This window comes from Colletotrichum aenigma (assembly GCF_013390185.1).
Source record: "Colletotrichum aenigma strain Cg56 chromosome Unknown KSG_Cg56_contig01, whole genome shotgun sequence".
Taxonomy (NCBI): domain Eukaryota; kingdom Fungi; phylum Ascomycota; class Sordariomycetes; order Glomerellales; family Glomerellaceae; genus Colletotrichum; species Colletotrichum aenigma.
In genome coordinates, this window is record NW_023500907.1 from 2,268,319 (window position 1) to 2,294,623 (window position 26,305).

At 54.5% G+C, this 26,305-nt stretch overlaps 10 protein-coding genes across 10 annotated transcripts; 8 read left to right on the forward strand and 2 right to left on the reverse strand.

Moving 5' to 3' along the window:
* Positions 1-1,140: 1,140 nt before the first annotated feature.
* On the forward strand, positions 1,141-2,366 carry RED2-6 (Dehydrogenase RED2; the record flags this gene model as incomplete). Its single annotated transcript, XM_037315872.1, has 2 exons — positions 1,141-1,534; positions 1,609-2,366. 2 exons carry the CDS (start codon positions 1,141-1,143, stop codon positions 2,364-2,366), a joined length of 1,152 nt encoding a protein of 383 aa, XP_037185108.1.
* A 780-nt stretch (positions 2,367-3,146) lies between these two features.
* CGCA056_v000612 (uncharacterized protein) lies at positions 3,147-4,853 on the forward strand (the record flags this gene model as incomplete). Its single annotated transcript, XM_037315873.1, has 1 exon — positions 3,147-4,853. The coding sequence occupies one exon, from the start codon at positions 3,147-3,149 to the stop codon at positions 4,851-4,853; it is 1,707 nt and encodes a 568-aa protein (XP_037185105.1).
* Positions 4,854-6,120: 1,267 nt separating this feature from the next.
* On the forward strand, positions 6,121-8,233 carry CGCA056_v000613 (uncharacterized protein; the record flags this gene model as incomplete). Its single annotated transcript, XM_037315874.1, has 2 exons — positions 6,121-6,674; positions 6,733-8,233. 2 exons carry the CDS (start codon positions 6,121-6,123, stop codon positions 8,231-8,233), a joined length of 2,055 nt encoding a protein of 684 aa, XP_037185106.1.
* Positions 8,234-9,339: 1,106 nt separating this feature from the next.
* On the forward strand, positions 9,340-9,943 carry CGCA056_v000614 (uncharacterized protein; the record flags this gene model as incomplete). Its single annotated transcript, XM_037315875.1, has 2 exons — positions 9,340-9,882; positions 9,941-9,943. 2 exons carry the CDS (start codon positions 9,340-9,342, stop codon positions 9,941-9,943), a joined length of 546 nt encoding a protein of 181 aa, XP_037185111.1.
* Positions 9,944-11,355: 1,412 nt separating this feature from the next.
* CGCA056_v000615 (WSC domain-containing protein) lies at positions 11,356-11,936 on the forward strand (the record flags this gene model as incomplete). Its single annotated transcript, XM_037315876.1, has 2 exons — positions 11,356-11,648; positions 11,729-11,936. 2 exons carry the CDS (start codon positions 11,356-11,358, stop codon positions 11,934-11,936), a joined length of 501 nt encoding a protein of 166 aa, XP_037185112.1.
* Positions 11,937-12,143: 207 nt separating this feature from the next.
* On the reverse strand, positions 12,144-15,762 carry rev1 (DNA repair protein rev1; the record flags this gene model as incomplete). The annotated part of the gene is made up of 2 exons (XM_037315877.1): positions 12,144-15,462; positions 15,515-15,762. The coding sequence occupies 2 exons, from the start codon at positions 15,760-15,762 to the stop codon at positions 12,144-12,146; spliced, it is 3,567 nt and encodes a 1,188-aa protein (XP_037185109.1).
* A 454-nt stretch (positions 15,763-16,216) lies between these two features.
* On the forward strand, positions 16,217-17,870 carry CGCA056_v000617 (uncharacterized protein; the record flags this gene model as incomplete). Its single annotated transcript, XM_037315878.1, has 2 exons — positions 16,217-16,362; positions 16,418-17,870. The coding sequence occupies 2 exons, from the start codon at positions 16,217-16,219 to the stop codon at positions 17,868-17,870; spliced, it is 1,599 nt and encodes a 532-aa protein (XP_037185110.1).
* A 923-nt stretch (positions 17,871-18,793) lies between these two features.
* Positions 18,794-20,261, forward strand: URH1 (Uridine nucleosidase; the record flags this gene model as incomplete). Its single annotated transcript, XM_037315879.1, has 4 exons — positions 18,794-18,859; positions 19,033-19,118; positions 19,175-19,834; positions 19,889-20,261. The coding sequence occupies 4 exons, from the start codon at positions 18,794-18,796 to the stop codon at positions 20,259-20,261; spliced, it is 1,185 nt and encodes a 394-aa protein (XP_037185113.1).
* Positions 20,262-20,661: 400 nt separating this feature from the next.
* On the reverse strand, positions 20,662-21,798 carry tpc1 (Mitochondrial thiamine pyrophosphate carrier 1; the record flags this gene model as incomplete). The annotated part of the gene is made up of 3 exons (XM_037315880.1): positions 20,662-21,541; positions 21,612-21,664; positions 21,766-21,798. The coding sequence occupies 3 exons, from the start codon at positions 21,796-21,798 to the stop codon at positions 20,662-20,664; spliced, it is 966 nt and encodes a 321-aa protein (XP_037185114.1).
* A 2,209-nt stretch (positions 21,799-24,007) lies between these two features.
* CGCA056_v000620 (uncharacterized protein) lies at positions 24,008-25,201 on the forward strand (the record flags this gene model as incomplete). Its single annotated transcript, XM_037315881.1, has 1 exon — positions 24,008-25,201. The coding sequence occupies one exon, from the start codon at positions 24,008-24,010 to the stop codon at positions 25,199-25,201; it is 1,194 nt and encodes a 397-aa protein (XP_037186023.1).
* Positions 25,202-26,305: the final 1,104 nt, after the last annotated feature.

Genomic DNA, 26,305 nt, shown 5'->3' on the forward strand with positions numbered 1-26,305 from the left:
TGACACCAGCAGCGACCTGGTAGTAAGGTAGTACACGCTTTAACGGCCGAACAATATTCCCCTTCTAGAAAAACCACAATTTAAACTCTGGCGAATCCAGCCAGGGGTTCTTTACAAGAAAAGAAAGAATCCATTTAGACTCAATTTCTTCTCAGGCGATCTGGTCGGCCAGTCTATTACGCACACAGCTGGAACCCCATTCCGGGGCTCCACCCCTCCTCTCAGAGCCCCCGGGTCGGTGGCCATCCGCGACGTCCATGCCATCCGGTGGCCCCCCTCCCCAATCATTCGCCGACGAACTGCTCTCCAGAAATGGCAACGCCCATCGCCCGATAACCGCCTCACATGTGCAAAGTGCAAAACCATCCCCACCGACCTTCTAGCTCTCCCTTCGTACAACAGTGAATGGCTCGCCCTATCAGAACGCGCTTTAGGCGGACTTCGCGTCCGAATCAGCAGTCCTAGTCCCTGGTCCCGTCAACTGCAACGGTGCCTCCCCCAGATTCCCCGCACTTTGGCTCGGCCGCACCAAACCTCGGCTGCGCATTACCTGCCGCTACCGCTGCTCAAGCTGCAAAAGGCTGGGAAACGGGCAGAAACAGCACAGCACATGGATGGCGGCAGCTGTTCTCGCCAAGCAACACCTACACTATGAAGGTACTCAGCATCAAGGAGCTTGGAGGTCCAACGACCCTTGCTCGTCTATTTCCCGGACGCCCTCTTTCCCCCCAGCCGTTGAAACTCCTTTAAGTATGGGGGTCGCTTGCCGGAAACGCGGTGGTGTGATGTTAGACATTGCCTGCTTTCTTTTTTCCCACCTTCGCATCTTACCCTTGATAGTGTTGATGACGTTGTGAGAGCACCCGCAGAAGCTTCTTGGAAAAGGTTGAGCCCGCGCCCAGAAGTTTGGTCGATTTACGGTTATTCTTGTAACCCATCGCCAGGCTTCGCTCCGACCCTGAGCTGCCATCTGATTTTCTGATTCCAGTTGTGCTGGTTGCCGTCAACCACACCTCGCTTCCGCTCCTGCCCTCCCAGGTATAAGAGCCTCTGGTTCCACAAACTCACCTGGCCCAACACTCCACCGCCAACCTCCTCTCGTGGAACGGCCCACGCGTAACAACCGCGTCGAACCCAAGAATGCCGATGCACCAGGGCTTCCTCCCTCGCGAGGGTCTCGTCGCCGATCCCATCTTCCGCCTCATCGGGCGCACCGCCCTCAACCCAGCCCTCGTGCTGCCGCTGCTCCTGCTGGCACGCTACACCAAGAAAGGCGGCGACCTTGCCATTCTACACCCGACAGTGTTCTCGGGCCTCAAGAAGTTGGCATGGCTTTCGGTGCTGCGAACGGCCGATCAGTGGCTCTCGTCGCGCTCGCTGAACAACTGGGTCTCTGACCGCTACAACTGGTCCAAGGAGATCGTCCTCGTGACCGGTGGCGCTGGTGGTATTGGAGGTCAAGTAGTTCAACTGTTCGCTGAGCGTTGCACGACCGTCGTGGTGCTCGACATCCAGGAGTTGACCTACACTGCGGGTAAAGCGTTCCCCCCTATCGTTCGAGGTTTTCCTGGCATCTAGCTTCAAGTCGTTGACTAACACAATCAACAGCCTCCAACGTTCACTACTTTAATTGCGACATCACTTCCACCGAAAAGCTCGCCGCTGTGGCGCGGGAGATCCGCGCTCGCATCGGCCACCCGACGGTCCTCATCAACAACGCCGGTGTCGCCCGCGGCAAGACGATCCTCGACTCCACCGAGCGCGATGTCAAGTTCACCTTTGACGTGAACACCTTTGCCCACTTCTGGACCGTCAAGGAATTCCTCCCGAACATGATCGCTACCAACCACGGCATGGTCGTCACCATCGCATCCTACGCCGCGTGGTTGACAGTCCCCAACATGGTCGACTACGGCGCCTCCAAAGCTGCCGCCATGGCCTTCCACGAAGGTCTTTCTGCTGAACTCGTGACCAAGTATAACGCCCCTCGCGTGCGGACGGTCCTGATCAACCAGGGATACACCAAGACGCCGCTATTCACCGGCTACGAGCAGGGTTTGCAGTTCTTGATACCCGCCCTGGAGCCTGAGACCGTGGCAGAAGCAATCGTTAAGAAGGTGCTTGAGGGTACTAGCGGACAAGTCATCTTGCCCGCCGTTGGGTCTCTGCTGGGATCTTTCAGAGGAATGCCACACTGGTACCAGCACCACATGCGGTGCGACGGGCAAAAGCTGATGAAGAACTTTGCCGGAAGGCAAGTTGTCAAGGATGTTGAGAAGTACTACGAGGAGAAGGACCAGCAGGACAGGCCAGAGGAAAGCACCGTGCTCGTCGGGGAGCAGCAGGCTGCGAATGGGATCGAATGAGGTGGAACAGGTGAAGGACGTAGTGTCTTAAAGGGACATCAAAACGAGTGAGTGTTATGCTCGGATGGGTGTTGTAACTCTAATTTTCCCCGTCGTGGGTATTTCATAGCGCTTCCCGGGAGGTATTGGTTCGGCAATTTCCATTGATCAGGTACTGAAGAAGGAACATCAAAAGAAAAAAAAGTTCAAAAAGTGGCTCGAACCCATGGGCTCCAGCGCTGGATAATCATGATCTCTGTGTTCAGCTTGCATACTAGTTCTACCATACTGGGCATATTCACGGCCACTTATTCCGAGCGCTGTTGCTCAGGCCTGACGCAGACCTCCCTAGATATCTTTTGGGCCGACTCTCTCTTCACGTGACCCCTTCTCACCTTTACGATAAAAGCATTTTCATCATCGTCTTGGGCCTGGGAAGCTACTAGATAGTCAAATGACCTTCTCGAGACTCGTACGCTGGGCAATTTCTTCGCCAAAATTATTGACTCAAGCGACTGGTGCGCGGTAGGCGGGATGACAACGGTAGACTAATACTGCACCCAGTCTCGACCACACTTCAATCGAAATATTGTTATTTACCATCCATATCACGAGCGTTGAGACATTACTCGATACGTAAATCGCATGGGTAGCTGCTGTCTTGAGCTTCCCTGCAAGCTTGTTGGTCCACACGCACCCTTCATTTGGCATTCCAACAGTACTTAACCAACGGGCCAAGTAGCGCCTTTCCGTTTTCCACTTCTCGAACACGCATCCCATTCCGTCTGCGATACCGACAAGATGCCCAAAGTTCGTGGAAATCGCAACCTTTTCTCTGCGAAAGCCGCCTCTTTACCACTACCAGGACCGCCAACCCTACCGGACTCATTTACGGGATCTCCATCTGTCGTTGAATGTATAGCCCAGCTACCCACCGAGCTGGCTGATGAGATCTTCTCACACCTATCTAATCGCCATCTCAAAAGCCTACGTCTCGCTTGCGTCAAGTTCTCTGAGATTGTGCGTCCTTACTTCCGTTTCGAGCGAGTCTTCATCTCGGCCAATCCTCGCAACATCGAGGTTTTCCGAGCGGTCGCAGAACACGAAACATTCCGACATGCCGTTCGTGAGATTGCGTGGGATGATGCTCGCTTGCTGGAGGCTGAGGATTACGAAGATAGATTCGAAGATGTTCGTCTCGACGGCGAGGAGTCTGATGACGAAGAGTCAGACGACCCTGTAGAAAGCGTGCCTTGGTTTTACGTGCGAGCGTGCGAAAAGAATATCGAGGATCTACAGGCACTAGGCCACGCAGACGTTGAAACCCTGCCGCAACATATCGAAACCGCGAAGCAAGTCCACGCGCAGCTGCCCGTGGATGTCGCATACGCCTACTATCAAGGTCTCCTCCAACAGCAGAGGGATGTCCTAGCTTCTGGAGCCGACATCGCCGCTTTAAGATGGGCATTAGACGGCAATATGTTTCCCAACCTAAAAAAGATCACCTTAACCCCCCTCGCGCATGGCGTCCTCTTCACGCCTCTGTACCCTACACCCATGATTCGGAAATTTCCACACGGCTTCAACTACCCGATCCCCCGCGGCTGGCCCGCATCGCCCGATCCATGGACAATGGGCGCCGAGAACTGGGACAACGAGGACGTCAAGGAGAGGTGGCGTGGCTTCCGCCTCGTGACTGCACTCCTGGCGCAACAGACGCGAGCCAAGGTCCCGGAACTCATTATCGAGGGCAATCAGATCGGGTCAGGCCTGACAGCTGACATCTTCTCAAGAGACGAAAAGTGCAAGGAGTACGACGATCTCTTCGCGTTGGTCCATAAGCCGGGGTTCTCCGCGCTCACATTGCATCTAATGACGGGTGGCCAGGAATGGCAAAGCTATCGTGCCTTCCGCAACGGTCGTCTCCGAAAGCTGTTATCTGCGAATCTTCAAAGGGTCACATTGGAGTTAGATCAGGACCGGAATTATGATTTACAAGAAGATTGGGGTAATGCAGTTCGCCCGGATCTCTTCGTTCCGCTGCGCTCCGTCTTCCCGGTCGAGTCGTGGACGCAGTTAACACACTTTGGGCTATCAGCCTTCCTCGTCAAACAACGGGATCTCCTCGATTTCCTGGGGGCGCTTCCGGAAACACTTCAATCTGTCGAGCTGAGTTCTCTCTGGTTCATGAAAAATTCCGGAAGCTTTAGGGGTCTGCTTGAGGGTATCCGTGACGAGCTTGACTGGCGCGGGAGATCCGTTCGACCTCGTGTTTCCGTCCGAGTTGACTCGGACGCCCGTGTCGCGGCGCGGAAAGTGTGGCTCGACAACGAGGTACAGAAATTCATCTATGGCAACGGCGAGAATCCCTTCCCAGAAGATTTCACGGGCTACGGGCTTCAAAGGGGCGTCGGTATAGAGAAAGATGCGTTTGAGCCGAGATTTGAGCGGCCGTATGCCTCGCGTGACAAGATGGTGGCTTTGGGGCACTGGCGGTCCAATGTGTAGGGGTACTGATACTCTCTGAAGGTATCTTATGAAATAATGAGAGCTCTTGAGCAATTTTTCTATCTAGATTTCTATATCATCAGCTTCCCTAGCATTCTTGAGTTCCGACCTTCGTCAAGGTTCGCTTTCAGATTATTACAAATCGCTCTTTAGGGTTAAGATGCTAGACTGTGGAAAATGAAATAATTTGTATCGAACGTAAGAAAGAGATAGATCAATCATTCTGTTCACAAACGGCTCTTCAGGTCTTTAGCAGATCGAGCTGAGAATCGGTGTTGCACCGAGTCTCCAGGATGGCACTGCATCTCGTATAGTGCTCTCATTGTAGTGCTGGCTGCTCATGCCTCATGCATACCCAGCGAGTTACTGATCGTGACGACCGTCAAATGTATTACTGCATCAAAATTCGGAATTCTATGAGTCAATCTGCCTTTGAATAGCGAAGCACAGGACTACGGAAGGAATGCGTGCAACCCACTGCCTACATATATTTACATAGTGGCTGGGTCTTCTTGAGCAGCTGTAATACTTTATCGACATCCGCTCTATTGCATGCATGGATTCCGCGTTTTTCTCCGTTGCGAACGAGTACCCAATTTCATGAACACCATCACTGCATGGATCAATGTCGTCTGCAGCCCCGGTGAATCAGGGAATTCATCAGAGCCACTTTCGTCCTGAATACGCTCCAACTTGGATTGTTCCCTGTGTCAATATGAAGCTTCGACGCCCTCCCCCCTCATCGACTATACCGACAGGAGCAGAGAAATAGGACTTGCATTGAGTGAATATCATCATCTTGCGAACGCTCATCTCGCAGGGTGGAGGCTGTACACTTCCCAGAGCTTCGTCATGCAACCTATTCAAAGCCGGCCGCATAAGAAGCGTTCAAAGGATCGAGCTGAAAAGGACTGAGCCACATTCAGCATTTGAGACATATCTGCCCAACGCATGCCGTCATTGTATGACAAGCTTGGTTATCGTAGTCAGGCAACCAATCATGATGATACTTCCTCCAACATCATGCCCACACGAAGACGCTTGGCAGTTGGTCAGCCAACTACATTTGGACTTATTGCAGAGCTGAGAATACTTTGTTGGCCAACCTTGGTGGCAGATGACTTGCAGCGGGCGATGGCACTCCTGTTGGATGGTATTGATCAGGCTGTCGAGGAAGCGAATCAGTCATGTATATAGACAACGTTTGTTATCGGCTCTTACAGGCAGGTTTCTCCAACGGCTTGACCTCAGGTCTCTCAGCTCTACCATGGCGTCTCTGGCTCTGACCGATCAAGTCCATGGACAAGATATTTCATCTGCTCGATCTTTTCCCTCACGTCCGCCATCATACAATGGCGAAGACTCCCGCGAGAGTTTTATGCATGCACTGAGAGCTGAGCAGGAAGCAGCTCTGGCTGCCGATGCCGAGTCAACACAATCAAACCGACCCTCGACGACCAAGAAGACTGCATGGGAAAAGAGCCGTGAAATGATTCCCTCGGGCGAATACCATTGGGCTCTTGAAATAGGGGCGATAATAATCAGCATCTCCTCTCTGGTTGCCATACTTGTCCTTTTACCCATCTCTGAGAACCGACCATTGGCTTCGTGGCCGTTGCCGGTGTCTCTCAACGCTATCATCTCGGTTCTTGGGGCTACTTCCCGGGCATCACTGGCTTTTGCCATCAGTGCGTGTATCAGTCAGGGAAAGTGGAATTGGTTCCGCCAAAGAAACGACAATATTATGGTGTTTGATCGCTTCGAGGAGGCCAGTCGTGGCCCATGGGGAAGCCTCCGCCTGCTATGGTGGACCAAACTTAGGTATGTCTTTTGATTCCTCATAAACTCCAAGCACCATGAGCCTGACATAAGTGAAAAGACATTGGAAGGCTGTTGGAGCCCATTCGGCCGTCGTTCTCGTCGGGTTCGAGCCGTTCCTGCAAGCGGTTATAACATTTTCTGGAGAAGAGGTTGAGTTTGTAGGGTCAGAAAACTCCACCAGTATCGGAAAAACCGTAACTCTGGATTCTGGAACGTTCACGGAGATTTCAGAGAGTCCCGTATTTGTAGAGCCCCTGCCAGAGCCATGGGGACAATTCGGCGGAGCTCCATTTCGGTGGGGTTACGATTTCGGTGCGCTTGCGGCTGTCTGGGAGGGCTTCTCCGATATCAACACGGCAGAGAACCTCAAACCAGAGTTCCGATGTTCTACAGGCAACTGCACTTGGCCCTCGTATGCGTCGATAGCCACTTGCAGCTCCTGCAGAGACGTATCGAGCCACATCACCACGTCCAGCGGCATTGCGGATGTCACTGACGGCACGCTCATTACCGTTTATCATGACAATCATTCGAACATGCAGATCGTAAATCTGACATTCGACTGTACTCGGCATGAGTTGAAGAGTCAGAATTTGTCAATATCGAATTTCAACGGGCTCGCTACGAAAGAGCACACCAACGCGCAGTCACCGACTGGGAAAAACAGCGCGTACTTGACTGCGAGAGCAATAAACAATCCTGGGCGAACTATCGCGTTCCAGGATTCCAAGACTCTGATCACAGCCATTTCCATGCTTAAAGCAAGCCAAAATTACCGCAACAGGGAACAAAATTGGGAGGACAGTACCGTCACGGCGGAGGAGTGCGCCTTATATTTCTGTACTAACGTGTACCGATCCGCCATCGAGCAGGGCAGGCTGAACGAAACAATCTTGGGCTCATATACGTTCCGAGACATGGACTCTTACGCCATCGTCAACCAACCTGATGAAAAGTCGAAAGTCTACGATAAGTATGTTAACTACACTCTGCTATCCCCCTTTCCACGTTCCGACCTTTACCTCGTGCTACCTGAAGAGGAGTTCTCTTCCGAAACTGGAATTAGCGTGCCCAACGACTTACGGTTCCGTATCACGTTCAACACTACGAGCCTCCTGCGCTGGATCTCAGGCGCGTTCTCCCGAACCGATTTAGAATGGAGCAAACAACTGAACTTCCCGGTAATACAGTCGGGTGAAACGGAACAACCGTTCGTCATCAACAGATTAGGCGCTTCAACCAACCTTACAAAAACCTTTGAAACCGTGGCGGCCAGTCTGACAAAATGGATGCGCAACCGCTCGTTGCAGACGGAATCTTTCGTCGGGGCGAGAAAAGAGTGGGTTGTTCGGATCCGGGTCAGCTGGTCCTTTCTGATCCTGCCCATTGGATCGCTCCTGGGAGGCTGCATCTTTTGTCTCATGTCCATCTTCGAGACTCGAGGACTCGGGCTACCGGCGTGGCGGGGAAGTTCTCTGGCAACTCTGGCCCATGGTCTCGGCGTGGAGGCGAGAGCGCTTTTGAGAGAAGCGCGTGATGGGGAACAGATCGCAACCTAGGTGAGAAGTCTGGACGTGAAATTTGAGGACTCGGATGGGGGTCCAGAGCTGGTTCATGTTACGAAGGAACCGTCCAGAATTCAAGATGAAGTTTGAAGTCTCAAACATACATACAGCGGTCATTCATGCTTGTTTGAGATCCTCAGTGCATTTGGATGCCGGAGTTGGGGTTAGCTTAGAGATGGTAGTTCGCCAGACCTGAATTTATTTTTTTCTTTTTAGTTCTTGAGCCAAGATAAACGGCTCTGTGGCCGGGCTGAGTATGTTCTATATGCTCTGACAGTTCACTTGTGGGACGATTCGTCCTCTTCCTGGGGGTAGACCAAGCCAACGTAATTCAGATATCGTAGCAGAATATGAAGGTCGCCAGAAAACAATCCATCCATGCCAGTCAATGCGTGTAGTGGAATGCATACAGAAAGCCTTGGGGTTGTCGCAAAGTCTGGAGAAATCGATCGCGATTCTCATGGCCTACATGCTAGCTCTGCATCTCAGGGGGGACTCTTCTCAAAATCCAGGGCGATGGCGCACTAACAATACCTAAGTGGACTGAGCTAAAGGACCCTGAAAAGTCCTAAAAGTGGAAACAAGTCGATGATATTCAATCATCTCTCCCAAATCCAATCACGACGGACCACAAAACAGCCCAGGGCAAAACGTGGTGGAATGTCGTCGGTGGCGTGCAGGTTGCAACTCCAGGAGGGGAGGACCCAAATCCGGGTTCTCGCCCGTTGGGCCCCACAGCGATCGGCCTGCAGATCTCGGCCAGGGCCTGGCCAAGTCCTGCTCACAGCACGGAGCCGCGGAGCCAACCAGTGCAACCCGACCCCATACATGATTTCATTGAGCGTTCTGGGAGGTGAGCCTCAATCCTGCTTGTGCTTGTGTGCCAAGATTTTTGTTGATGGTCGTCAGATGCTGATAAAATGAGTGTGGCCTCCTCGAGCCCCTTGGGCTCTCCTTTATGATGGAAAGGCTCTCCACCCCGTCTTTGGGAAGAAGACCACAGCCATGTTCCATCATCTCTCGCTTTCTTGAACATCTTTTTTGTACAATATTTTATCCACTTACACTCGCTCAACATACACTCGCTACAAGCAACGAAGATGACGTCGAGAGATAGTATCGTATGGCTCCCAAAAGAGCTGTACAGTTCCGTTGAGAGATTCGCCGACCCAGAACATTTCATCTGGTGCCCCATGCCCTTCGACGACTCATTACCATTGGAACAAACGTCGTTTATCCATATGAAGGAGGAAGAAGCAGAGATCGACATCCGTGAGCCGGTAGTGGAACCCGTATCGAAGAACTATGATCGTAATCGAGATTCCGGCATCGATCTCAGCATGGACTATGAGGTGTCCCCGCCCCCGAGCGTACATATACCAGACGAACCGACAGATCCGTCAAGCTCAGAAAGCGAATCCGATAAAGATGTTCCTCCAAGGGAGCCCGCACAGGATGCGAACCGAGGGAAGCGAAGGCAACGAAGACGACCGCCGATGAGGCACGATTCTCCCAAGCCAGAAGAGCCCAAGGGACCAACGGTTAGGGAGAGTCGAAGCTTTGCGGTGCATTTGGGATTAAATCTCAATGTTGAGGTGTCCCTGAAAGCAAGGGTGTACGGCGGGTTGGAGCTAAGCATGCTGGTAAGTGGTTGACTGGCTTTGTCAACTGTAAGAAGGATTGCCGCTGATACCCTGCAAGTAACGAGTTATGAAAACGATAGATTCGACGAGACCACGAACGAAGAAAAGGAGAAATTGTAACAGTAAGATGAGCCGGAGGTGTCAAATGATATGCTTCATTTCCCTCTAGACCTAATTCGTTGGCCATTCCATGAAGACCACGAGGTTTTCCGCTTGGAAAAAGGAAGAAACATCGTTGGAAGCTTTGGAAATGGTTTGAAGTGCATGGGAAAAGGGAGATCGGCAAGTGATGCCATCCCGAGGGGTATCCGCAACCGCCGAGATGAAGCTGCCAGACGGGACTCAGTCTGCGAGTTGAAAAGGACGAAAAGACCAACAAGCAACTCGTAGACGTGCTGAGTTGAAGTCTGTGAATATCTTTTGATGAACCAACGAAGATCGTTCGGGGAAATTTGCAATGGAACCGAGAACACGGCATCGTGGCCGCTGGCTGGCTTGCCTGCAGGCTGCCCCTTCAGCCACAGACCGAGGAAACAATGATAGACAAATAAAAGTCATCATGTCGCAGACGCAGGGTCGAGTCACCCGTTCCGTGGAACGTTATTGTACAACACGCAGATCACGGCGGCGTGGTGAAAAGAAACGTGCTGTCGCAGCCAAGGATGGGTGGTTGTTCCAATCAAGGTTTGCATCTCGCGGCGATGTTCCCAGCAGACCCTCAAGACCCCCAGGAACACTGCCGGGGCACACAGACCGCCCGGCGAGTTCCCTCCTTCCCCATCCCGTTCGGGCCTAGACCGCCGCCACATCTCAGCTGTGGTGGGGTCTCGACGGGCTCCAACAGGCCCAGTCCCTGAGACGCCAGCGGCAGGCCTACAGCGGGCTCACAGGCGTGCACCCCGCTAGGCCCGTTCCTCTCGTTTATCAAGACGCCCGAAGGGCCTGGTGCGCATGGCTAAATCACCTCAGGCGCGCCATCGCGGCGCAGTGGTCGGGTGCATAATCTCCTTTTGGCGTCTCTGCTTTGCTGGCCGGCCGCTGTGTCCGTCGCAAAGAAAAATTATCATTACTCCAATGGGCCGGCCGGCGGCTTTGCTAACGTAGCTGAGGCGAGCTGCGACCTCAGCGTCTTCTCACCTTCTCCCGTCTAGCCTCAGCTTGTTCCCTCCCTCTCTTCTCCTGAAGCAGTCCGACTTCTGCCACCGATATGGTCCCGTTATGAGAACGCGCCGTGCTTGCCGTGAGATTCCAGCCTGATCCCTTAAATCGTCCGCCGTCAGCAACGTTGCGACCCCCGATTACGCCAGCGAGGCTTCCGTAACCAATCTCACGATCTTCATCTTCACGATCTTCATCTTCACGATCGGGCGACACTTCGAATCGCGATCCCGAGTCTTGAACGCCGACCTTCCCACCATTCATCGCCTCTCAAAGTCGTGTCTCTCGTCGACAGATTGCTTCCGAACTCAAAAAATGGCTCGCAACATGCTTATCCAGCTCATCGCCTCCTTCATCCTCCTCGCCCTCCTCTCCCCGCTGGCATCCGCGCAGTCCCTCTCAATCTACCAGGACTCCGACAAGTACAAGTACCAGGGCTGCTTCAACGAGACCGTCGACCTCGCGGACACGGCCAAGGTGCGCGCCCTCGCCGATGGCGCGAGCAAGACATACCCCGTCGACGGCAACATGACGGTACCGATATGTCTCAGCTTCTGCAACAGCGGAACCGACACCCAGTACAAGTACGCTGGTGTTGAGTATTCTCGGTGAGTCTGCGACACCCGTCCCCCGAATAAGAAATCGTCTCAGGTCTTCGAGCGCGTTTTGACTTGTGAATGTGTCGCAGCGAATGCTGGTGCTCCCAGAGGCTGTCCAGTCTAGCGACGAAGCTCGATGATACGGCGTGCAATACCCCATGCGACGGAAACCGGGACGTCGCTTGTGGAGGCGCGTTGAAGTTGAGTGTCTACATGATGCAGAGCGGCAGCGCTCGGGTTGCGGCGACGGCCTGGGGCTTGGTGCTTTCTGGCACACTGGCGGTTATGTCTTTTTGAGAGTTTGACTGGGGTTTGCTAAGCGCGTCTGATTTTTGGAAAAACTTCTTAGGAGATACCCCTAAGTTTGGACGGCAATGATCTTTAATCCTTCTCAAGCAGCCATGAATAGAATAACGATGACACTTGAACGATAAAATCTTTACAGCTCGTGCCTCCCAAACGCCACCCAATGGTATCCTGGCATCAATCGTGAATCATACAACTTCATAGCTTGAGGGGCGCCAAGCCCCTCCGCTCTACGGCCTTCTGGACCGCCGCCTTGATATCCAAGACTGTCCTCCTCCAAGCCCGCTTCCCTCGCCCTTCGCTGCCGTCCTCCTCCACCAACCACTCGAGCCACTGGACCAGTTTCGATGCCTTGTGCATGTCGCGCTCCTCAGCCACGACCTTGGCCAGATACTTCTCAAACATGACGACATCCTCCTGGTGTGGACCCTCCGCCCGAGTCCCGTCGTGCCAGGCCTCGATCATGTCCTTGATCTCCTGCACCGACTTCACCGCAGATCCCATGAAATTGACCTTTGGCGGAGGTGCAGGGAATTGAAGCTTGGTTTGTCCGCCGGGTAAGAAGTCGCTGGCCTCGGCTGGGAGGTGCTTCCGGGGCGCGTTGAAGTTGAGACCGGATTTCTGGGCGAGGCGTTTTCTCCGGTGGTCTTCGATGACTTCCCGGCGGACGTCTTCCGGCAACTCGGCCAGAAACTCCGGGTCCAGTTCCTCTGGCTCATCGTTCTGCGCTGCGGGGGCAGCCCCCTTGCTCGGCAGGAAACTTGTTTGCAGACGGTTTGCTGCGGCATCCTGCTGTCTTTCCCTTGCATTATTGAACAAGTTCCTACCCCTCTTTGTTGGTGTGATTGCTTTCTTTGGCTGGATTATCCTGTCTTTGCGCGGTGACTGTGGTAACCGGGTTTGCGCGCTCTTCCGTCCGTACTGTGCAAGAACCTCTGCCTTCATATCCTCTGGCAGGGCATTGAAGACCTCTGGGTCAACCTGAGATGGGATATCGTTTGGTATCGCAGGGCTCTGACTCCTTGACTTGGCTTTCGGCGATGCTGGTCTAGCTGCAGGCGGTGGCTTCTGGCCCCTCTGCAGCTTGGATCGGATATCGCTAGGCAGCTCAGCCAGCACAGCTGGGTCGACTTGCGATGGCAGGATGAACTGGGTACCCATGATGTTCAGTGGTGTGTTTGCTTTCTCATCCCTCTCACCAGCTCGCGCCAGTGCCAGTGCTGGATGCACTTTGGGTTTCCTTGGTGTCAAAGGATCGTCTGCAATAGGATCTTGTGCAACACTCCCCCGCGCCTGGGTCGTCTTGGCCTTTGAGGGGCTTTTCGAATCCTCAATGGGATCAGCAGCACTCTTTTTAGACGAGTTAGCGTTGTTGAAAGTTGGGAATGTAAGCCTGCGTTGACTGCTCTCAGGGCCGGCTGGACCAGTCTTGATAGGTTCGAGTTTTGTCAATTGCACACCAAGACCTCGAAGGTCGCCAGGGCTGAACCTATAAGATCGGAGGACAGAAACAGCTTCTTTCGCAATGGTTTCCGCGTTGTGGGTGGCGACACCAAACATCACACTCTTGCTGAAGCTGTCACACTTGCCGTGCCCCAAATGCTTTGCTGGGTCCAAGGGGGCATCTTGGGCACGGCGCATGATCTTCATGGTGAACTGCTTTCCCTTGACCTGCTCGTTGAGCAGCCGACGCTCAAGCTCCTTGCAAAGATTCAAGACGAATTCTTCAGCTTCCTGCTGATTGATGAAACGGATGCCCCAGTTGACCTCCGCCGAAACGGATTTTCTGGGAGGATGTTCTCCAACTTCAGCTCGGTCGATGCCACGGGCATACTCCCACAGCCTTTCGCCGGTCTTGGGTCCCAAAGAGGAAGACAGACGCTCCTTTGACACGTTTCGGATGTCTTTGACGTACTTGACTCCGATCTCCTCGAGTTTGCCGCTAAGACTGTATGCAACACCGGGAAGGTCCTTCGCTTCGATCTCTCCGATAATCTCGAGCATTTCCTCAGGCTTCATCAGGAATTGCCCGGCAGGTTTTGCTCGGCGCAGGGCGACCTTTGCTTGTAGGATATTTCCTCCGATGCCGACCGAGACAGCACATCCGGTTGATGCTTTGATCTTGTCGCGCAGGCCGCGAGCAATCTGCTCCGCCTTGTCTTGCTCCCTCCAGATACTACCCTCGTCTACACCAGCGCCTTCTGAACCGACGCTGGAGAGGACGATGGACGTGATATCAACAAGTGCTTCGTCAATACTGACGCTTTGGACGACTCCGCCAATGTCGAGAATGGCTTCGTAGAAGTGACGGCTGGCTTCTTCATAGGCAGGGAAATCATATGGCAGAACCTTGATATCTGGACACAAATCCAGAGCCCGCTTCATCCACATGCCGTTCTTTACACCGAATTTCCGCGCCACGTAGTTGCAACTTGCAATTTCTGAGGCAGATCCACTGCTGTGAGCGACCACGGTTGGCTTGTCAACGTATTCCGGGTTGCGCTTCAAGGAAACGGCGCAGAAGAAACTGTCAAAGTCGACGTGCATGATGTACCGTCGTGACCCGGCCTTTCTCTTTATGGTTGAGGTGCCCTTTTCCTTGGCAAGCTTCTGCATCTTTGATTTTAATTCGGCCTTCCAGGTCGAAAGATGATGGAGCCGGCTCTCGGAGTAGAACTGCTTCAAAAAGTCCGGGTTCGCCGTTGAAGACTTCCACATTTTCGGGTCTGAGAGAAGCCAGGCATTATGTTCTTCGGAAGTCATGTTCTCAGGCATTTTGGAATTTCGTTTCATCTCCTCCTCGATCAACGCAGGTGTGATCGTGTCTCTCCCAACGTCGATCTCGGGAGCTTCGGGGCTGGGCTGCTTGATCTTGAGTTCCCCAACAGCTTTGGGCCGCTCGTCAAGTTTCTGGTCCGTAGCAACATGCGGCTGCTTGGTATTGTGCTTCTCGGGGTTTGACAGCTCGGACTTGGGTGCTGGGCCCCCAGGAAGAATATCGACCATCAATTCGTCGATTTCCATGTCGTCAAACTCTTCCACTTCTTCCTTCAGCTTAACCTTCTGAGCCGAGGGGAAAGGGATGGTTTCAGGGCTGTCAGAACTGCGAGCATGCTTGCGGACAAGCGGCGATTCGGCGCGCTCGACAAATCGACTCAGTGAGGGGGTGGCAGGACTGGCAGCAGATGCTTTAAACTGACTTGTGTAGAAACTGTTGTCCGTCTGCTCCCTGTACCCTTTCCTGGACTGAGGTGTTGCTTGACTGAGCTTATTGGATTCATCAAACTTCAGAACTTTCTGACGAGGACCGTCGTTGTCCACTCGGTAATCGGACCAGGGCAGAAGTCGCCCGGCTTGAATAGAATCAGTGACCCAGGCAGGCTTCACCAGTCGGTATCTGCTGTAGTCCACAGACTTTTTGGGCGGTACAGAGGATGCGATGATGTGAGTGGCCATGGTCTTCGCGTCTAAGTACTGCAGGAAGCCTGCGCCATGCTGAACAAGCTCTCGATGAAGGCTACAAAACCACGGTCAGCCGCTTGCAGTCGCGTCTCATCCTTGGGACTTACATGTGAAGGGGAGGCTGCGTATAGCCCGTAACATGCGCAACGACACCCTTGAATATTTGAGGTTTTTCGCTTGAAGAGGCTCTCATATCGGCATCCAGATTCTGTAGCTTGATCTTCTTTCTTCTGAAGTAGTCGCCAAAGCCGCCAAAGGCGCTTGGCTCATACTCCTCGCCTCCTTCGTCGGTAAACTCATGACTTTCGATTCTTTTCCTCACTTGAGAGGAGTTTTTCTCGAGACGGCTCCCCATCTTGTTCGGTGGTCACGGTGCTTTCGTATAGATGGCGAATGTCTGGGAGCACAGCCGATGACCCAAATGCTAGCGTTGCAATGAATCCCTCACACGAAATCCTGTCCAAATTATCGAGCGCATGACATCAAACATCTTCATCGAAGAGTAAGGATAGCGCCCGTGTGGTACGGAGATCGAGACCGGGGCGCACAAGTGAGTTGGCGATGAGATGCTCTTGACGGAGCACCGACGGCGTAGATGCCTGCGACGCGGATGACCGCGTAAAGTGGAGTGGGGCCTTCACGCGTGTAGGTGCACGGCCCCCTGTCTGTCAAGATGCATGACTAATCTGTAACCGCCCAAAGTAAGGGTACGTTTTTTTCGGCGTTAAGCACTTCGACTTACAAGAGCTCGTTGTTTTGCATGTTTGCGACAACCTCCCAGACCCAAGAACCATCGAGGAACTGCGACCATGAACAACGAGCAGTTTCGGAAGCTGCTAGGCGCGAATTCAACCAAATCATCATCACCCAGTAATGGAGCCACTCCAGGCAGCGCCACGCCATCTGGCGCTGGTGCTCTGGGATCGCGACAACGATCAAGCATCCCAATGACGCCGTAGGCTTTCTTAACACGCATCGCTTCAAGTATCTGACTAACTCGCGTGCTGCAGCCGATCTGTTGGTGGTATGAACCCTAGAAACGAGTTTGCGCGACAACTTGCTGCTAGAAATCAAGCAGCTCAGCCCCAGAAGAAGTTCCGATCGTCAGCACCCAAAGGATCCCGACTCGCCGAAGGCTACGTGGATCGATCGAAAGAGCGATACGATGAAGAGGAAGACGACCGTGCGAAAAGGATAAAGGCGTTGGAGGAGTCTCTTAAGAACGAAGAGATTGACAAGGAGACGTTTGAGAAGCTCCGCAACGAGATTGCGGGAGGCGACATCTCCAGCACGCATCTGGTAAAGGGTTTGGACTTCAAGCTCCTGGCGAGGATACGAAGAGGTGAAGACGTTTGGAACGACGAAAAAGACAAAGAAGAGAAGGAGGAGGCGCCTCCCGAAGAGGACATTGATGAAGCATTCGACGAATTGGAGGAGTCAGAGGTGCAAGCCATTGAAAAGGAGACGGTCAAGAAGAAGGGCCAGATGGCATCTATAGCGCTTGCACCTGGGAAAAAGAGAACACGAGACCAGATTTTGGCGGAGATGAAGGCTGCAAGAGCGGCTGCAAAGGCAGCGCAAGATAATCTGGGCGACAAATTCAGGAAGATTGGAGCGAAGCAAAAGCCCGGGACTCGCATTGAGCGAGACAGCAAGGGCCGCGAGGTTCTTATCATCGTCGACGAAGACGGTCACGAGAAGAGAAAGGTCCGAAAAGTACAACCAGGGGTAGAAGAAGAGCAGAGGAAGGAGTTCATTCCGGATAAGGACGCGAAGCCGCTTGGCATGGAGGTTCCTGCATTCTACAAGAAGCAGCAGCAGCAGGAAGCCGAGGAAGATGACAACGATGACATTTTCGCCGATGCGGGAGACGACTACGATCCGCTTGCTGGCATGGACAGCGATTCGGATGAGGACGACGAAGGCAAGGTAAAGGACAAGGAGGCGAAGGAGGACGCCAAGGCAGAACCCAAATCCGACTCGACATCAATGGCACCACCTCCCAAGCCAGCCGCCCCGCGCAATTACTTCAAGGACTCCAAGACGGAGCTTATTTCATCACAATCCATCAAGGCACCCTCTATGGAAGACCCTGCAATCATGGCAGCGTTCAAGAGGGCCGCACAGCTCAGAGCAGCAAATAAGGAAGAGGATAATGATGAGGATGAAGACGACGAAGAGGCCAAGGCCCGTGCGGCACGTCGCAGGAAGATGCTGGAGTCGGTCGACCGTGATGCCGAAGATCTGGACATGGGCTTTGGCACCAGCAGATTTGAGGATGAGGCCGACTTTGACGACCAACCAATTAAGTTGTCTCAATGGGGCAACGACGATGACGACGAGGGTGGCCACGGTGGCAAGACGAAGAGAAAGAGAGGTCCCAAGAAGAGAAAGGGCGACGGTAACAACGCAGCAGATGTGTTGAGGGTCATGGAACAGCGGAAGGCGGCAGAGAAGTCCTGAATAGCGGAGGCAGCACGGTGAGTAAAGCCGTAACTACAAGTAAGTGATGGCTACACTTGCAAGGCGACCAACAGTATCATCGTCATAGTCACGCCCTCTTGATTGTCTCGTCTTGGCCTCTCAACGCCGCCTGGACGACGTATATATTGCATGCCTTCATCACTGCCTCAGGCGTGCTGCATAGGGGCAACGTGGACCTAACCTAGCTTCAGAGGGAAAAATGACGTTGAAGATATCAGAGTTCGATGACTCAGCAGCAGATGACCTGCTGCGAGACCCGGCAAACACGGAAGTGTTTTCGGTGGTGGTGCTGGGTCTGCTGGACCTTCCGAAACGGGCGCATGTCGAGTGCTCGGAGGACACCGCCTCATTATCAATAGCCGCGCACCTCCGCTTGAAGCTTCGTCTCGCAGTGTTTCTCTGAGGTAATCGCCCGTGGGGTCCACCGCCCCAAGATCTCGGCACTCCGTGTGTCTGTAGGGCGTAGGCACCAGTGAAGGTGACAGGAGAGACCGTTCATAAGGTTTCGTCTAATCAGAATCAAAATAAAACACCGCATACATGATTATCATGTGATGGGATTGGCCCAATCTTTTTTTCTCCCCGTCTGGGCACCCGCCCAGGTGCCCATCCACCCATCCTCCGCCTGTCTCCGTCTGTTTTCCTAGGCCAACGGCTCCCCCGCCCCCGTATCGAAAGCCCCAGAGGAGGGGCCCCCGTGCCCGTTTGGTTGGTGTTATCCACTGTGAGTGGGAACGCTTCCAATGAAGCTCACGGCGACCAGTCCGTGGCTGTTTACCTGCCGCGGCGGCCAACCCTCGCATACCTGGCTGTCCGCCGCCCTCATCTCTGTCCGACATCCTCAGCGATTCCGTGGAATTCCATATCCCTCAATTTTGGATAATACAGTTTTCTGAGCTACCATGGTTGACCTCAAATTGACGGAACCCACAGTCCCAGTCTGGCTGGACTGCGACCCGGGCCACGATGTGAGTTGCCGCCGTCATCATGTTGTGTGGTGTGAGGGGGCCATGATGAACCTGCATGCCTCATGAGTCTCACACTCACACGCCGCATGCAAAACAAAAGTCATGCACGACACTGCACTTAGCCACTATCGGCCTGTACGGAAACCAAACTCACGCTGACCGAACCTCACCAGGACACATTCGCCATCCTCCTGGCCGCCTACCACCCCACAATCAAGCTACTGGGCCTCTCAACGGTCTTCGGAAACGCCCCCCTAGAGTGAGCGACACACACACGATACCCCCCTAGTGTACTTCATTCTAACAACATCCCAGAAAGACAACCGCCAACGCTTCGTCCATCCTCACGGCGATCGGCAAGCACAATGACATCCCCGTCTACGTCGGTGCCGCCAAGCCCATGGCCCGGCCGCCCATGCAAGCCGCCACCGACATCCACGGCGAGTCCGGCCTCGACGGCACCGACCTCCTCCCGCAGCCCCTGAAGGCCGCCGACCGCACCACCCCGGCCATCGACGCCATGGCCGCCGCCCTCTCCGTCCAGGCGCCCGGCACCGCCTGGCTCGTCGCCACGGGCTCCCTCACCAACGTCGCGCAGCTCTTCGCAAAGTACCCGGACCTCGTCGCCCACATCAGGGGGCTGAGCATCATGGGCGGCGCCATCGGCGACGGCTTCACGGACATCGTCATGGGCAAGGTCGACGGCGTCGCGCGCGTCGGCAACTGGACGCCCTGGGCCGAGTTCAACATCATCATCGACCCGGAGGCCGCCGCCGCCGTGTTCCACAACAAGGCCCTCGCGGCCAAGACGACCCTCGTGCCCCTCGACCTGTCGCACCAGGTCCTCGCCACGGAGGAGGTGAGGGAGCTGCTGCTGTACGGGAAGGACGCCGCCGGCGAGAAGACGGGCAAGGGCAAGACCACGCTGCGGCAGATGCTGGTCGAGCTTCTCATGTTCTTTGCCAAGACGTATAGGTATGTGTGATGATATGCTTGTGTGTGTGTGTGGGAAACTGACTGGCGGTACAGCGACGTCTTCGGCATCACCGCCGGGCCGCCTCTCCACGACCCCCTCGCCGTGGCCGCCGTCCTCACGGGCACCAAGCACGAGATCCCCTTCTACGACTTCGACACCAAGAAGGGCAACTGTGTAAAGTACCACGAGCGCTTCGACCTGACCGTCATCACGGAGGGGTCTCTTGAGGATGCGAAGGAGGGCAAGGCGCAGCTGGGCAGGACGGTCGCGAAGCTGCTGGAGCCGGGCAGCGAGGGCGTCAGGATACCCCGCGGTCTCGACATTCCCATGTTCTGGAAGGTCATTGAGGAGTGTACGGAGCGGGCGGATCGGGTCAACGCCGGTGAGGTGACGGGGTTGAAGGAGAATGGTCCTCTGGAGAACTAAAAAGTTGTCTGCTGGTGCGAGGTCTGGGTTGCATACGCCGTGTCAAGCCGCGATTGTCTAGCGAGTCTGCATTCAGTATTGATAGACCAACAAGTTTCAGCGCTTTGCCAAGTCCTCTCACTCACGGTGCGACGGGAAGATTTTGAAGGTTGAAAAAGAACTCCGACCCCGAACGCTGAGCGTCAATCTCAGCAGCGCAAGTTGCTTCACGCTCAAGTTTTCCTACTACGTTAACATGAACCCAACTGGATATGTATTAGGTCTAGATGTGACTCTTTGTTGAAAACTTCGCGGTTTCCGTTACTCCTCTGCTCAAACAGAGCCGCCGCTTTTCAACGAAGCCCAATCCTGTCTTCTATCATGGGGTATCATATGCCCTTCTATATTCCATTTTCCAAAGTCAAAATCGCTTCTCATCAGAGTTCTCTAATCTCATCAACACTCTCAGGACCCTCTCATAAGTCCACACCGTAACCGCACTTCCTGGGGCAGCCTTGATAAGACTGACCGTCAAACCGCGGTACAGTCCCCGTATGCCTTCACTTGCAAAGATCATTCGCATGGCACGCACCGCCCCGGGATACTCGGGAATGTTCTTATGCACGTATCGCGATCGCGTGGGGCCTTGTACCTGGATACGTTTCCGCACCAGATCAAGGGGGAAAACGGCTGTCTTGGACATGACGCTGGCCATAACACCAGCCGTGGCGTCGCCACCGCCCCATGGTAGATGCAAGTCACCTAGCGGCAAGCGCAGACCTTCATACAATGCAAAGAATATGCCCATGTACGGTACGATCTGCGCCACACCGGGCCCGAGCCCTCGGAAGAAGCCGCGGGGTCCTTCGTTTCGGTAGATGTCGGTGACGGCGTGTCGAAGGCCAGTATACACCCGTTCGTTCCCCTGCGCGGCAAAGCGAGTCCGCAGTAGGTCGAGCGGATATGTGGCCGTCGTAGCGGCAGCTCCGGCGGTAGCTCCGGCGATGAAGGACTGGGCGGCGTTGGGGAGTCGGTTATCGGAGATACTCTGGAGCAATTGGGCCGTCGTGCGGTAGGTCGTAAACTGGACTGCCGAGTAGCAGACGTACATCAGTTCTGCTGGTACGTTGCCCTTCCACAGGCCTGTGACTCCCTCATTCGCGATGATCAGCTTCATGGTATTCAGAGTGCCCTTGTACACGGGCCCGCCCCTGGCGGTCTGGATCGACAGAGGGTCGGAGAGCGAGTGTGACTGCAGCTGGAGGCGGATCTTGACGACATCGAGGGGAGCGATTACAAAGCTTTCCCATTCAAGTCAGCGTTGGGTCACAAGTGTTTGACTTCCCATCTGGCAGGTGATGGATGGCATACCGAGCAAACAGACCAGCGGTGGCGCCGGCCGTTACAACCTGCAGGCGGGAGCCCTGGGCGGACAGTGTGTAAGCATCGTGACGTTTCGACAGCACATGCAGACATGACGGCAGCGAAATCGGAGAGGCCGTTCGTGGGGGCAGTGTCGCCTTACCTCATCTTTGAGGCGTTCGCCGCTGGGCGACATGCATCCGGCTGTGTCCTCGTGGGGACCTGCGTAGAAGGCGTGTAAAGGGAGGACGAGACTGGCAGGGCAGCTCGTGGTAGTCGTCGGAGATGCGCGACTTGATTTCGGGACCGTAGGACGAGGTTTATCAGGGTCAGATGAGTCGCGTGTCTGTGGGAGTTCGTCCAAGCGGCGCGGTCCGAGATCTCAACGACGGGGCGTCTTCCCGCAGTTCTATCAGCGTGGCACTGCTCGGCAAGTCGAAACAACCAGATGGCGGCTCCAGCGAGCGAGGCTGAGGGGTCTCAATTGAGTAGAAACTTGTTTGAGGATCGTCCCGGTAATAGCTAGAAACCGATGTCGAGGGTCTGTCCGCTGTTCGTTTCGATGTTGGTTCTTTTTGGTTAATCTCAATTCCGTTGTACGTCTGTTCGTCGCTCGCGTGGGAAATTTTCAGGTTACCTAAGATGGACATCTTGGGTGAGATAGCTCCCGTCCACCCACGCCCAGGACCCCCCAAGCATTGTGACGCAATGCTGATGGTAGCGCGCTGTCAGGGAGATTTACCACTGCATCTTGGGAGAGATAGCGCCCTGGAACCCCACTGCGGGCGTCACTGTAGCAAGGGCACCCGCCTTCTCCATGCAAATTTAGTGGGCATAGCCACGCAGGGTCTGGTCCCTTTCACCCGTGCGGGCCAGGCGAAGGAGATCAAAGACGTAGAGAGAGGGAGCGGATGCAAGATGCAAATGCAAGTCTTATTTGGACTGATGGTCGACGAGAGCGGGTTGCCATCTCACGGGACTCGTTGCGAGACGTGCAAGAATTGGGAGGAATTTTTTTTTTTGATCTCATCGAAACCACGAGGCTGCGTGCTTGTCCATGTTCTCGTGACTGCTTGCGTCTTGTGACCACCGGCAGCTCTGACGACACTGGTTGACAACCTACCCATCTGGATTAGCATCTGAAAGAGATGAGAGGGGAACGCCTCAGTCAGGAGGAGTTGCCGAGAAGAAACAATCTTATCAGAACTCGGAAGGAAGGACGATGTCGGCAGGTAGACAATCACCAAGACGTGTTTGAATGTTTGGAAAAAGTATCGCAATGTGAATCTCCCATGGAAGCGTCCTGACAAATGTCTTTGTCTCATCAATGCCCGGCAACTGGCTGTTTCGAGGGGCACTCGAGTAGTGTAGGCAGCAAGGTACCTTGAATTCGCAGCGAAGGACCCGGTGTACGGCAACGAGGGACGGCAACAGATGGACATGGAGGGAGGGTACTCTCGAGGTCCAGCATGGCCACAATGTACTTCCCTGTCGTCGGGGTAAGAAACCAGCGAAGTTGAGACGAATGGAAGACGACCTAAAAAAGGGCAGGTCGAGGCAAGTGGGCAGCTTCACCCGGATTCTGGGGGCTCCAGTAACACGTGCCAAAGTTAGCTCGTCAGTGTCTCTGCGCTCGAGCGGCCTGCTCCTAAGCAAGATGCGGCAAGGTCATTGGCTCATCGCTAGTGGTTCCCTCCGTCCGAGACGACTCCCCTAGGCGGAGTCGCAATTGCCTTTGAGGTGCCTCCGCATTGGCTGGAACCGCCAGTCTTGGCGTCCCGGCCGCCCCTCGCCCCCCTCAGTGTGGGGAGCAGCCCCCCGACCGAACGCTGAACTCGATGCGCGACCAGCGGGAAAACCCAGTCCAGCCCTGGATGGGGCAGGAGCCACACGGAGCCTACGACACAACACTACCTTAGACACTACACTGCAACTGGACACTGCACCTCAAGCTCGCCCAAGGCACCGCCGACTGCCGTTCCGCCTGCGTAACAGCCCCGTCGACTCGACCGAGTTAGACTTTCTGCCCGCCTTCCTCTCCTCCTCTTTTCCGTTTTCTTTATTATAGACGCGACTTCCCCTTGTGTCGTCACGATCATATCTTCTTGCTCTCTCAATACCTATTTTACTACTCACCCAACTTCGATACGCCAAGGCAGAGATTTCCGAGTCAGGCTGACCAGCAAGACATCCATCTACCCCCAGCAGTGGCTGCATGTGATATCGTTACCTACCTTACCATACCGTACACCTGGCCATCCGCACTACTACTACTACTACTACCGCCGTCTCTGTGACTTGGCCACCGCCCCTTGCCTCCCATATAATACTCCACGTATCCCCCGCGAGGAGTGTTGGCGAGGAATCCCAAACTACCAATCTTTACCTCCAACATCACAACCACAATGGCGACGACAACATCACCGCCTATGCCCAACATCGGCGGCCTGCTGGCTCCCATCTTGCCCGCCTTGCCTCCTGCCTCTATCTCCACACAGCCGGCCATCGGCGTCTTGCCGCTGCTTAGCCCAATCCTGAGGCAAAGAGTTCAGCTCCTCTCAGAGTCTAGCACTGAACCCTGGATTCGCCTGCTTGCCTACGACACAGACAAGGCAGCAAGACTGAGCGAGATTGTCCAGAGCGGTAGACTAGAACCCCATCCTGTATCAGGCGAGGTCGAGGTGGACTGGGAGTACGATGCGAAGACGCGATACAGGCGACTCGACTTGGAGACGCTGCAGGCGCTCGTTGTACTCGAGGAGCTCGAACTGTCGTTTCGTCTCATCTACTGCGTCGGCGACAAGGACGGCGGCGGTGACGGTTGGAGAGTCGGCGAGGTCAGCGTCGTCGACAAGAATGCTCCGTTCGGCGACTTTGGTGGCTACTCGACCATAGCGGAGGCTGAGAAGGCCCATGCAGACGACAAGGCATCGAAGACGAGCAGCTCCAAAACCCCGGCTGCAAGCTTTGACGCTGCCGAGGCCGACGAGGATGAGGATGACGGCTACTGGGACCGATATGACGCGACGCCTGCTCGTACGCCTGCCAACCGAACGCCAGCAGTCAAGCGCTCGCCTGCACCACACGCATCGCAAGCGTCGCAGCTCGGTGCGTTCCGTACAGAGTCGGCAGAGGATGCCTACTATGCGCAATACGATTCTGTGCAGCCGGCGATGGATGCTCACGATCCCGATGAGGAGGTCGAGGGCTTCGATGTCGCACCGCCTTTGGGTCTGGGTACCGTTGTCAGCCAAGATATCTCGGAGGCAGGACTCACCGAAACCAACGGCTCTTGGACTATGGCTGAGCCGCCGCGTTCGCCCTCCATCCACAGCCAAGACGAGGACCGGGCGGCCGTACTTCTCCACCCCCGCCCGGCCTCAAGCGCCAGCAGCAACGGAAGCCGCATGGTCGAGAAGCTCGAGGAGACCGCCGAGAAGCAAGGCGCGAATGAGTTCGGCGTAAAGCAGCACGTGTCAAGAAGCCTTCGCAGCCTCTTCCTGCTGGCACGCTCGTCTGGCATTGACAGGGAGGAGTTTGAGCGGCTCGTGAAGACCGAGCTGGATGTCCTCGGCATGATTGAGGATGAGGAGGAGTGATTTTGAGGCTGACGGCCTTTTGTATATAAGGAGTTCTTGTGCTTGGTGGTTTTCCGTGGGGATATCCGTTGGGTCAGGATGATCATTTGGCATAGGTCGGCTGCATGTGTATCGGCGTTAAGTCTTGGCCATACATCAACAATTCAAAGCGAAAGCTATTCAGATTAATCATTGGAAGAAAATGAAGAGTGGTGTCAAAAGCGAAGAGACAGATATGTTCAAGGTCTTGAACATCTGAGAGCTCAACAATTCGAAGCAGCTAGGAACGGAGATCTAGTCTCAGTGCTAAGCCAATACCTTCTCGGCATGTGCAATGTGCTGTTTAATCTCGAGAGAGCGACCGAGTCGAGGGAACGAAATGTAGAGCGAATTGAATCAGGAGGCAGCGAATTTTAATGAGGGTGCTTTGGCAACGGCAAATATTGATGTTCTACTGGAAATGATCATGTCGAAGGAGGGATTGTCAGGTAGCCCGCTATCGCGCCAGTCCCAACTGTTGTGAACTCTGTACGAGCCTCGGCACCCTTCATCGGTCCAGCAAGAGGGGTAAAATGAGGCGACGCATGCCGGGGCCGTCCGATCTTGACTGGAATAAGCGCGTTCAATTTTGGGCAAACATGGAATGGCAGAACCTCTCCCGCATGATCACACTAGCAAGGTTGAGATTAGCCGCCCACGCGATCGTCTCCGCGTCAAGATCACCGTTCCCCAGGGTCAGGGTTGTGCGATGCGCCCTTACGGTTTTAAGCGCCCTTCAAAGAGATGGGCGGCTAAGTGGGCGGCCAGGGTCAAGAGTCGTACGTGCCGCCGCCGTTGGTGTTGCTATTCCCCATCTCCTGTTTTCGATGGCATTTATGTTGGTGATCGACAGATGAGAGTGTTCCGATGGCATGTTGCATAACGGCCTGAGCCTGAATCTACAGACTGCCGGTCTGCTGATGTTGGTGGTTCGGGTTGCTCAAAACGGAAGTCATTCTTTAGGTTGTAGGAATCGACCCAGAGCTTGGGTCACATTCCCGAGGGCCGAATTCAATATGGTCACCAACATGAGATGCAAAGATGTTGATGTTGGACGTGGAAAGTAGCTTGTAAGTCCTGATGAAG